The 13,096-nt window shown below is 40.9% G+C and overlaps 1 protein-coding gene across 1 annotated transcript in view; it reads right to left on the minus strand.

Annotated features, from left to right (window-relative positions):
* The window catches only part of ANO4 (anoctamin 4), a 190,167-nt gene that overhangs the window by 69,883 nt on the left and 107,188 nt on the right, over positions 1–13,096 (minus strand). Inside the window, exon 9 of the mRNA XM_045826360.1 lies at positions 1,230–1,336. Coding sequence (XP_045682316.1) covers positions 1,230–1,336 — 107 coding nt within the window. The remainder of the gene's footprint in view (positions 1–1,229; positions 1,337–13,096) is intronic.

A 13,096-nucleotide genomic window follows, 5' to 3' on the forward strand; every position in this document is an offset into this window, starting at 1 on the left:
AGGCTCAGAGTAGTGCTGTTGATGCAACACCTCCAAACAAATGGCTTCCCTGGAACCTCTCCAGACAGCTTCTCCAGTACTGGAGGGGGCAGATTCCCAGAGGGCACTGCTCACACAGCACACCCAGCCAACGGCTATGGTGCCCAGTACACCCCAGCTACACCCCGTCCAACAGGGCCTGAGTCTCAGCTCTGCTGGGGGAGTCTTTCTAGGGGTGGTGGTTGTTCCTAATACTTGTTCCTCCTCTGTTCTTTGGAGGTCTTCTCACTCTTTACCCTCCATGGAGGGTATCACTCTTTACCCTCCATGGAGGGTTTAGCCAACCCTCCATGACCTCAATCCCCTGCCACAGTTCATTTTTTTTCTATTAAGCTTTCCCTCTTCAATTATGTGGTATTTTTGTCTCTTGATTAGACCCTCACTGATAGAGGTCATTAATCAAGCTATTGACAAAAATGTTGCTGGGACAGAGATAAGGACAAAGCCACCCAGCTGTTCCTGATAATATAATGATCTGTTTAATAAGGCAGGATTTTGGTAATATAATGTGGGAAAGTTCTCACAAAAATGTCCACAGTATAAATTGTGGAGGCTGTTTAATGGGGGAGGTGATTATCTGGAGAATTTACTTTCATGTGACAGCTCGCGTGTCTGCACTTGCAGCTTCCTCTGCCCGGAATGCCCACCCCCTGACCCTCCATCTGCCCACACTGGCTCCCTCTGATTGTGTCTCAGTTCAAATTTCAGCTTCTCAGTGAAGCTTTCACTGACCATTCCATCTCAGCTTTATCGCACCCCCAGCCTTTCCCAGTCTATCTCTGAAACACCATCCATTTCAGTTTCTTCATGTTATGTATTATATTCACTTCTTTATTGCCTGCTTTTAGCTCTTTCAACATAAGGTCCGGGAGAGACCTGAGCTCATCTCTCAACATCGAGTCCAGTGTCAGGCACATAGTGGGCATTCCACAGATAGTTGTTGGATTGAGAATTGAGAGCATTTCTCCATGACCTTACAGAAATGAAACAACATGCTATTTAAAAAAGGCATTGAAGGAAGCTGTTACAGTAAGATTTTACACTTGTGAGATATCCTTGAAGGGGAAAGGTAGAGGTTTCACAAATGAGAAACATTTCTAGAAATGGATATGAACTTAATGAAACCAAAAGAAAAAAGTTGGTAATCCCCCCAAATCAAACGTAGCTGTTTATACTTAGACATGACTTACCAATTTTGTTTTTTCCTTCTTCGTACTTTATTCTTTGTAAAATATGATGTACAATTCTACTTCTTGTGGCGTTGTTGAAGAAAGTGTCTTTGTTGTGTATGATGAAGCTGCACACACACATTGAAAACACAAGTTGAGGATTCATTGGAGGTGAGGAATCTAAGTTTGGGCATCATTTGGTGTTACTCATACAGAGGTGTCTTCAGTCAGTCACAGACAGGCTAAGTCTAGGACAGCATGAGAGAGCCCGGAGGTGACACCCCCCAGGGGCAGGAGGCTCACAAATCTCAGTAGTTTGGGTTCTCAGTCTCCTAAGCATTAACACCATTACGTCAAAAAAGAGTTAAGAGCTATACAAAAATCAGAAACCTTAAAAGAAACTCATAGCAAGTCTAGGCCTCATATCTTATTTTTTCTCAGTATGATGATTAGGTAAATTCAACTCAAAAAGCATTGTCTTTATCTCCTGTTCTCTTTTCCCCCCATCCTGATTTTTCCAGGAACTGTATTATCTGAGACCGGCGTGGGTGGTGGACACAGGAGTTAGGTAATGAGCTCTTGTCAGGCTAAAGAGTGGGATGAGTATCTAAAAATCACCTCTGTGATGCCTGTCCCATAGTCTTTCCTGGAGGAGAGCCTTCTTCTAAAGCATATACTTAAGATTGCTTTCTCTCTCAGCCAGCAGCCCACCCAGCCCCCACAGTTTTTCACAGGGTGCACACACACACACACACACACACACACACACACACACACACCATGACCTTGGGTTTTCCAGTAGGTGTTTCTACGCTATGGAGAGGTTTTCCAGGTGATAGATAGAGCTTCCTGGACCACAAAATTCAGCATGCAATAGCCATGTCTTCCTTTCCCAGGAATGTGTTAAGTGATAGAATATTACAGATACTCTTAAGTATTGTATAATTGTTTCATGAATTGTAAAACACTCAACAAACTTTTATTGGGTGCTTTGTATGAGCTGCACACCATGCAAGGCACATCGACATGGGTAGCCATCACTCTCAAAATACAACTCGGAAGTCACCTCTCCCAGCACGTCTCCCCACTCCTGCCTTGAAAAGAATTCGGCACTGTCTCCTCTGAGCTTTGTCTTATCTTGCAAACACACTAATTTATGGAGCACTCTGGACTGTCATTCATTTTCATTCATTCGCTCAGAAAATGTTTATTAAGGGCACTCTGTAAGCTACTAATGATACAATGGTGAGTAAGACAGACAAAATCTCTATCCCTGAGAGGCTTACAGGGTAGCGCGGAAGGTAAACCATACAGGAAACAAACATGATCCTAGGGCAAAGAGGGGCGGAGTCAACCTCCTTCTGCATGCCTTTCTCTCCCACAAGCCTGTGAGCTCATTGAGGACAAAAGGCTGAATCATCATAATTTCTGTAGCCCCAGGATGTAGTGAGTACCTGGTATATCATGAGGGCACAGATTCTTGAGTAGTAGTATGTGAGGGGCATGGGGATTTATGTTGGAAAATATTGCTATTAGGTGTTTTCCTTCAAGAAGATGGATTCTGAAGAATTGTTCAAATGATGGGAGGAAGAGCTAAAACTGGCTTAGAGAAAGGGTGGTTAGGAATGGGGCTTGGTTTGGGAACAGAATGGGAAGGTGAGTTTGGGATAACATATAAAGGAGAGGAAAGCCAGAGGGCGTGAAGACAAAATATATGAAAATAAAACATGAACTGACTCCTTAGAGAAATATTTCCCTCTCACACGTATTCTTTTCCTGTTACAGAATATTGTTCTCAGAAGAAGGTAACCTGACTGGATGGATGAGCGAGACATGCTATGTGGATAAATGAGGAAGTCACAGCATTTATCTTCCCTTTTCTCTAGGATTTTCTGAAAACATTTTTTGTCATCAGAGAAGGAGAGGAGAACCAAGAGTTACCTCAAATGTGGTCCCTTTTCATTTTATCCTCCTCTGCTTTGTCACCTTGAGATAGACCATTACATTTTAATACGAAATAAAGATGTCAGAAAGAAATAGATGACAAAAAAAGCCCGTTCGACTCACAATTTCAGAAGATAACTGCGAGTTGATAGACACAGCTACGCCTGACAAGATACTCGGGGCGAGAGCCCACGTCCCTCCTCCAGCACCTGGGTTTCTGCTTCTTTCTCCTGTTTAGCACACTACATTTTGTGAGCTCATGCAATAGTTCTTTAAAATAAGCACCGTAGACAAGCTTCAAAACTGAGTTTCCTCTTCCTTACATGTACATTGTGTCTGGAGCCTGGAGAGTCTTCAGTGGGAACCAACACGCAGAGCCCGTGCCAGGTGCTGTCTAAGCCTCCCAGATACATTAACTCATTCAATCCTTACAACAACTCAGGCATTAAGGACCTGAGAGCCTAGTCTTATGGGCAAAGAATCAGAGAGGTCAAGGAAATGTGCCCCAAATCACCCAACTAATATGAGGCAGAGCCAGGATTTGAACTCAAGCAGTCTGGCCTCACAGACTGCCCGCTTATCCATGCCACCCACCCGCCTCCCTGGGACAGAACACCTCCTGGAGGTTGGCTCTTCTTGAGATCCGCCCCAGAGTGATTCTGCTTGGAATGCTCTCCTTGCTCCCAATCACCCTTTGAACCTCAACTCAGGGTGCATCCCCCCTGCCCCAAGGGTCTTCCTGACCCTACCACTCTCACCCTAAAATGTAATGCGGGGGAGCTTTAAACATGAAGGAAGTGGCTTTTCGCTCCAATATCACTCCTGCTTTCCCTTAAGACTTCGAAGGGAGATGGCCTCCATCTAAACCTGGCTCTGCCACGTACTATACGGTGTCAGGGCTGCCCCTCCCTTCTCTGGGTGTCAGTTTCTTTGCCCATGAAAGTGGGGATAGCACTGGAATCTCTCATAGGGTTTCTGTAGAACCAGACGGGAAAACAAGCCCTGCTGAGCTCACTGTCTGGCAGTCAATAAGCTCTCTTAGCTGTCATCACTGCTGTCGCTCCTGTGACATTCTACAGACCAGCAGCCTACATGTCTGACTTCTCAGTCTGAGCTTCCTGCGGCAGGGGCCAGCCACGCTCATCTCCGCAGCCCAGCACTAACACAGGGCGTGGCACGTGACACGTCCTTAAAGTTGGCCCCAATGAGCAGACCTTTTGGAGAACACTAGCTAACACTGGAGGTTACGGGACAATCTCATCACCTTATAACTTTGCCTCTACTCCTGCTTCCTGGACTTCTTTCCACTCACTGCATCTTCCCAGATACCATTGGAACAATTCTCTGGTTCCAACCTTCCTGTAGGGTGTGGAGCACCTCATTTTATCTGTCGCTCCTTCCAACTGGAGGGCTAAGAGAAGAATAGTGATGATTTCCTACATCATGGTTCCCACGCTTTTCTCCAGGGGTGTCAAACTCATTTTCACCGGGGGCCACATCAGCCTTGTGGTTGCCTTCAAAGGGCCAGATATAATTCCAACTTCTTAACAATTAAGGAGTAGTTACATTTATACAGCCCTAAAATTATTTCAGCCCTTTGAAGGCAACCGAGAGGCTGATGTGGCCCCCGGTGAAAATGAGTTTGACACCCCTGTCTTAGCCACTTAGCCAAAAGAGCTTTCTTCAACTGAAATCTCACACACACACACACGCGCACGCACATGCACATGCACACACACACACACACACACACGATGAAAGCTGAGCTATTCTGGCAAACACAAGACTTGGTGCTCAGTCTCTGAGGTACCCAGGCGTCACACAGGCTTAGACACTCAGTTCTGTGTGCACACATTGCCAGTGGGGCAGCAAATGTGCACAAATTCTCTGAGGGCTACTCGACAAGGTCTATCGGAATTATGCACATACCCTCATCTCATATCTTCTGACCCAGCAATTTCTCTTTTTGGAATTTATTCTACAAATACACTCACTCCCATGCAAAGTGACAGATGTACAAGAATGTTCATTATGGCATGTGTTATAGCGGCAAAGGCCTGGAACTGACCTACATAATTCACCAGTGGGAGATAGGATAAATACATTATGGCACGAATTTCGATGAAATATTCTGCGGCTGTAAAATGATTAAGGGTGCTCACTGTAGACATAAAAAATCTCCAGGATACTACAGAGAACAAAACAAGGTTCAGAACACTCACTGAGCTATTCGTGTCCAAGAGGAAAACAAGCACAGTTACAGCTACACACAGGCTGACGTGTGTTTGCTTGTGTGTGCATAGTGACGGTGGGAGGGCGCACACACACATCTGGAAACACTGGTTGCTCCTGGCTGCGAAGGTGGGAAGAAGTTGCACTATAAACACACAAGAAATTTTTATCACATGTACTACCTATAAAAATGAAAACATGTTTTAAAAATGAAATTTTAAAGGAAAAACGCAATTTCTGTTCTAGGTCTGTTCTCACCTTCTCACTGAGGGGTGAGGAGGGGAAGACTGCTGAACTGGGGGAGGCGAATCAGCTCCGTGATCAAGGCTCTACACATACATTTTCTCCAGCCTCTGGGAGGGGCAGTACTAGGCACCAAGTCACACAAGCAGCAGGTGGTGAGGAGGGATTCAAAAGCCATCTGTCTTGTTCCAAATCTTCCCATTTGTTTGCAAAACCAACTGCTGGGAACATGGGTCTGCCTGTGTGCATGTGTGTGTGTGTGAAGGGGACTTTCTAGATGCTTCCATCTGGCCCTGTGAAGAAGGCCCTTTCCCCCTTACAGACCACAGGTGCTATGTGGACAGGGATGGACCACCCTGTTCTCGATTCCAGGGCCTGAGGGAACAAGCAGACCACGTGGTCCGCATTACCCTAGAGGCCCACTAAATGTTCCAGAAATTGTCAGATTATATTACAGATAAGTTTTGCATTTCTTCCTTACTTGATCATTCTAAAAATCAGTTTATTTTATCATTATGTTTTCTGTGTGATACTGCTTTGGGGAAAATAAAGGCAATGAAGAGGCTTTTAAAACTTGGTTTAATACCCATATTATGGAATTTCTGAGACTGATAAAACAAACAAATATCTTCAAAGGTATGAAAATCTCCATGGTTTGAGCACCCACTTCTGTTGATCTGTCCTGCAAACTTCCATGGTTTAAATCAGTATTTTTTGGACTATAAGGCCCCCCCGCCAATTTGGGAGGAATAATGGTTTTTAATGCTACTGTTCTGTTTACATTTACATTGGTGAAATATAGCATTATTTATGTTATTAAAATATTTTACCACAGTTTTTGCCTCAAAAATTTTTTTCTATTTTCCTCCTCTAAAACCCAGGTGCATCTTAGGGTCTGAAAAATACGGTAGTATCTTTCTCAAGAGGCATCTAACTACCTATAGATGGTGCTGTACAGTTATTTTAGACTTACGGTCACACTGTTGACCTCTATCAATTTAGAATCCTAAGGCATATGGCAAGTGGTAAACAGAACCAGGTAACTAATCAAGGCATGTTCCTTGGCCTTAGCGTAAAGGAGCTTGAAGAATTGCTCTGCATCTGTGACTACTATATGCTTCCTGCTCTCCACTGTGAATAGAAGCACTGTAATTATCCGGTGCCCATTTCCCCACTATTGGTTGGAAATGTAAGGGGCAGTTAGTTAACTGGTCTTTTTCATCAACAGGTCTCTGGGGCAAGAAGAACCATACCTAAAGGACTGCTTCCAAAGATCCTCATCTCCACCTAAACCTGATGCTGGAACATGAGATCCCGAACGTTGAGCCTGATGCCATATTGGGAGACCACTGGGAATGACTATATTTTCTTTGTGGAAGAAATGTGAGTAAATTATGGCCAAAGACGAAGCTGTGGTGGGTTGCCAAAAATGGCTACAATTCTTCCTGTCCCTGTACACACACAGTACTCTGTGAATTTCTTAACTTCCTCCATCAACTACTAGAGTCTGTCTCTCCACTTCTTGAATCTGAGTGGGATTTGTGATGGGCTTTAATCAACAGAATATGGCAGAAGTGTTGTTTGCGAGAGCTCTGAGCCTAGGCCCAGGCTCCGTAGCTTCTCCTCTTGCCTGCTTGAAATTCTGCCCCAAGACCACCAAGGTAAAGAAGCCTGGAAATAAATATTTCAGGAAACTTTCTGAATTAGATTTTAAATAGAGATTTCTTTTTTAACATGGAGAAGCAAAGCCGATACAGTTAACCGTCACTTAAATTATGTCCTCAAATTAATGAAAATCTAAGTAGGAACAAAGCAACCAGTTATTTTTTTATGTGACAAGACCTATTTTGAGAGTTTTGGGGGCTTTTGGTAACTGCAGTGCAATAACTAACTTCTTATCTCAAGTATACTTGACTGTTCAGGAAAGATTTTTCAAGTCTCATTTTAGGATTAAGGTGATAAGCTCCTGGAATATAAAGTGATATAAGACTTTTTTTCTTATTTCAATGCTCATTTCTAATTGTACTTCATGATGTCATCTCTGCTATGTGAATGTCAAATACAAACTAAGAAATATTTCCTCTTGAGACTTCCAGGTAAAGATGGAAAATTAAACACGTGTATTCAATTTTCCTCTCTCTCAAAACCCCATGAAAGTAATAGTAAAGTGTGTCTGCGTTTAAATAAAGGTATAAATCCTCAAGGAAGAAAGATAGCAAAGAACAACAGCAACCAAATATTGAAATGTGAAAAGTAGGTAAGTGATAACAGAATTAGGAGACCAGCAAAAGCTGAATCCTAAACCAGCTTGGGAAAAAAACAAGAACAATCATATTTATGCTGCAAAACTGTCATAAAACTTTAGAACTGGGGTACCAGTGACCTCCAGAAGTAGGACAAATGGGATACTACAATGGGTACTGGTTAAAAGCTGTTTAGGAAGATGCCAGATGCCCATATCCTCACCTGGACTCTACCAGACAAGTGGAGGTTTGGTTTTGTTTAGTTTAGTTTTGCTTTGTTCTTTTTTTCTTAATCTTTTTTTATTTTATTTATTTTTTTAGATTTTATTTATTTATTTTTTAGAGCGGGGAGGAAGGGAGAAAGAGAGAGAAACATCAATGTGTGGTTGTTGGGGGCCATGGCCTGCAACCCAGGTATGTGGCCTGACTGGGAATCGAACCTGCGACACTTTGGTTCGCAGCCCGCACTCAATCCACTGAGCTATGCCAGTGAGGAGTTTTGCTTTGTTTTTAACAGGGTAATGAAGTTTCTGAACTGAAAGACAGCGGGCATGGTTACTGGTAGAGGTACCATAGTGAAAACTGAAGGATCAATTGCATCCTGGAAGCTGAGACTCCCAGCTGTCTTCATCCCCTTAGGCTCCAGAATATTGGCAGCCAGACCTTGACTTTCCAGGCAGAAGACCAGCAAATTTCTCTCTGGGGAATCTGAGCAGCCTAAGGTGAAGGATCTGAAGGTAGTGACATTGGAGACACTAAGCAGAAAAAAAAAATCCCACCCAGCCATTTTCCTACAGTGAAGCCCACCATGGGAGACCCCACCTATTACTCTGAATTCATACTCAAGTTTTGCGTTTCACATTCTTAAGTATGGAATGTCAACCAAAGATTACTAGGTGTCTGAAGACATCCATTAACACATTGTTTGCGGGTAGTTTTTATCGCACACTCTACTACCAGTCAATGTAAAATGTATAAATACGTTTCCCTCATACAATGTGTTAAAACACATTAGAAAAATCATGATGAATAATGCCATATATGACAAGCCTCCAGCTAACATCATATTCAATGGTGAAAAGCTGAAAGCTATTCCTCTAATGATCAGGAACAAGTTGAAAATGCCCACTCTCACCACTTTTATGCAACATAGTATTGGATATTTTGAGCCAGAGCAGTTAAACAAGAAAAGAAAAAAAAGCATCCCAATTGGAAAGAAAGAAGTAAAACAGTGCACCCCTATTTCACAGCAGTGCTATTTACAATAGCCATGTTCTGCAATAGCCTAAGTGCCCATCAGTAAATGAGTGGGTCAAAAAACCATGGAACAGTTCCACAATGGAATACTACACAGCAGAAAGAAAGAAGGAACTGCTACGTTTTGCAAGAGCATGAATGGAACTGGAGAATATTATGCTAAGTGAAACAAGCCAGTCAGTGAAAGACAAATACCATATTTGAAAGACAAATCCAGATCTCACCAAGAAGAGGAATCTAATAAACAAAATAAACTAATGAACAAAATAGAACCATAAGCATAGAAACATGGAGCAGACTGACAGTGAGCAGGAGGAAGGGGGTAATGGTGGAAAGAAAGGGAAGGGACTTGACAAAGAACATGTATGAATGACCCACGGACATGGACAGCATTGAGGGAAATGACTGGGGAAGTGGAGGATGGGATGGGTGGAGGAGGGCAAAGGGGAAAAAATTGGGACAACTGTAATAGAATAACAATAAAGAGAAGTAAAACTGTCACTATTTCTAGATGGCATAATATTACACACAGAAATTCCTAAAAACTCTACTAAAAGACTGTTAGAACTAATAAACAAATTCACTGAAGTTGCAGAATACAAAATCAATGTAAATGAAGCTGTTGTACTTGCATATGCTAATGATAAACTATTAGAAAGAAAATTAAGAAAAATACCCCATTTATAATTACATCAAAAAAGAATACCTAGGAATAAATTCAACCAAAGAGGCAAAAGACCCATATAATGAAAACCATTAGACACTGATGAAACAAACTGAAGAAGACACAAATAAATAAAAAGATATTGTATGCTCATGGTTTAGAAGAATATTGTTAAAATGAACGTGCTATCCAGAGCAATCTACAGATTCAATGTAATCTCTATAAAGTTTCAATAGCATTTCTCACAGAAATAGAACAATGCTGAAATTTGTGTGGAATCACAAAAGACCCTGAATAGCCAAAGAAATCTTGAGAAAGAACAAAGTTAGAGGCCTAATGTTCCCTGATATCAAACTATATTACAAACCTACAGTAATCAAAGCAGTATGGTATTGGCATAAAAATAGAACAATTGATCAGAATAGGGAGCCCAGAAATAAACCTACACATATATGGTCAATTAATTTATGACAAGGGAGGCAAGTATACACAATGGGAAAAGGACAGTTTCTTCAGTAAATGGTGCTGAGAAAACTGGACAGCCATATATATGCAAAAGTATAAAACTGGATTTTATACCATATATCAAAATTAACTCAAAATGGATTAAAAACTTGAACATAGGACCTGAAAAAAACATAAGTGCTAAGCTCCTTGACATTGCTTTTGGCAATGAGTTTTTCTGGTTTTACACTAAAAGCAATGGCAACAAAATAAAAAAAATAAACAAGTGGAACATCATCAAACTAAAAAGCTTATGCACAGCAAAAAAGCAAAAACAAAAAACAAAAAACAAAGCCATCAATAAAATGAAAAGGCAGCCTCTGCAATGGGAGAAAAGAGTTGCAAATCATATATCTGATAAGGGGTTAATATCCAAAATATACAAAGAACTCATACAACTTCATAGCAAGAAACAAACAATCTGATTTTTAAAAATGGGCAGAGAGCCTGAATGGACATTTTTCCTAAGATGACATACAGAGGGGCAACAGGTTCATAAAAACATGCTCAATATCACTAATCATCAGAGAAATACGTATCCAAACCACAATGAGATGTCATTTCACCAAAAGACAAAAAATAACAAATACTGGAGAAGATGTGGAAATAATGGAACCCTTGTGCCCTATTGGTAGGGTTGTAAATTGGTAGAGCCACTATGGAAAACGGTATGGAATTTGTCTTTCACCGCCTAGCTTATTTCACTCAACATAATGCTCTCCAGTTCCATACAATCTCACCTCTAAGTGGAACCTATCAACAAAACAAACAAGCAAGCAAAATATAACCAGGGACACTGAAATTAAGAACAGACTGACAGTAACCAGAGGGGAGGTGGGAGGGATAATGGGGGGGGAGAGGGAATGGATTTCAGGAACAATTTATAAAGGTCATATGGACCCCAAAGGGGGGTAGGATCAAGGGTGGGAGGTAGGGGTGGCTAGGGTGGAAGGAGTTGTGGGGGGGAAATGGAGAGAACTGTACTTGAACAACAAGAAAAAAATAAAAATAAAAAATTAAGGTCAAGAAAATTAAAAAAGAAAGAAAGAAAATGGTATGGAGTTTCCTCAAATTTGAGACAGAACTACCATATGATCCAGCAATTACACTTCTGGGTGCTGACCGAAGGAAATGTAAACACTAACTTGAAAAGATATATGAATCTCCATGTTCAAATGTATAAACATAGTCATATATATGTAAATAAATACATATACTATTTCATTATATAGGTATATATATACACACTATTCATATGAAGTCAGTCCAGAAAGTATCCAGCCATGTAATATGAAAAATAGAGACAGTTATTGAAGACACAAGATATAAGAAACATTGCACATAGGATAATGATGCCTCAGTCCCCTTCAAAGTAAGCACCTTGGGACCTCACACAATTCTCCCAATCGCCATCAGCTGCCCCATAGTATTTTCATGAATCTCATGGAGGGTCTGAAAGCTCTTCTCTTTCAAAGGTGATTGTAATTTTGGGGACAGCCAGAAGTCACAGGGCACCAAATCTGGCTGGAGAGGGGCTGATTGATCACCTGGGTTATTTGACATTTCTCAAAAAAACTGCACAAGATGCAATGCATGAGTGGGCACACTGTCATGATGAAGCTGCCAGTCACCAGTTGCCCATACCTACAGCCTTCTGAATGATCTGAATTGTTTCCATGGAGGAATGCTCAAGCTTAATGCAAAATTTGATTCAGATTCGTTGCTTTACTTGCTCAGTCATTTTGAATGCAACCGCCACACAGTACACATGCTCACTCAATGGCATCTACTGCCCCCACTGACTAATACAGTGAAGTCATCATTGTTCATGCATGTGCATTTCAGTCTACTCTTCTTGGCTACCAGGTTACATTGATGTTGTGCAAACCATTCTCATTATATTAACAATGGTTGAATTTTTTTCCTGGACAGGCCATGTATACATACACATTATTTACACACACACACACACACACACACACACACACACACACACACACAGGTCATATTCATGTAAATATATACATAGACTATTTCATTATATACATAGGAATAGTATGCAGCTATAAAAACATTGAAATCTTGCCACTTGGGACTACATGTATAGACCTTGGGGACATTATGCTAAATGAAATGTCAGATAAATAAAGACAAATACCATAATACCTCACTTATATCTGGAATCTTAAAAAAACAAACAAACAAGCTCACAGATACACAGAATAGATTGATGGTTGCCAGAGGTAGAGGGTTGGCGGTAAAGGTGTGGGCAAAATGGGAGAAGAGGTCAAAAGGTACAAACTTACTGTTTCAAAATAAATAACTGGTGAGGATATAATGCACAGCACAGTTTCTTTAGTTAATAGTACTGTATTGTATATTTAAGAGTTTCTAAGAGAGTAAATGTTAAAAGTTCTCATCCTGATAAAACAGTCTAACTATGTATGATGGCAAATGTTAAGTAGATTTCTTGTGGGGATCATTTTTCACTATCTACAAATCATTACAGTGATTTGTAGATCATTTCACTACAACATAATCATTACAGTGTACACCTGAAACTAACATGTTATGTGTCAATTAGATCTCAATTAAAAATTCATTATGCTCAGAGAATTAAGATAATGGAATTGTGCAAAAATCTCAAAATATGATTTTAAAAAGTCCAAACATTATAAAAATATAACAGTTCTAGAAACTAAAACAAAATGAGAACAGAAATTAAAACTCAACAGAAGAATTAAAAATAAGTTCTGAGGAGGTCTTCCAGAAAATAAATTGAGGAAATCTTTTGGTTCTAG

This window comes from Phyllostomus hastatus, unplaced genomic scaffold, assembly GCF_019186645.2.
Source record: "Phyllostomus hastatus isolate PE091 unplaced genomic scaffold, TTU_PhHast_1.1 phas_scaffold_755, whole genome shotgun sequence".
Classification (NCBI taxonomy): Eukaryota; Metazoa; Chordata; class Mammalia; order Chiroptera; family Phyllostomidae; genus Phyllostomus; species Phyllostomus hastatus.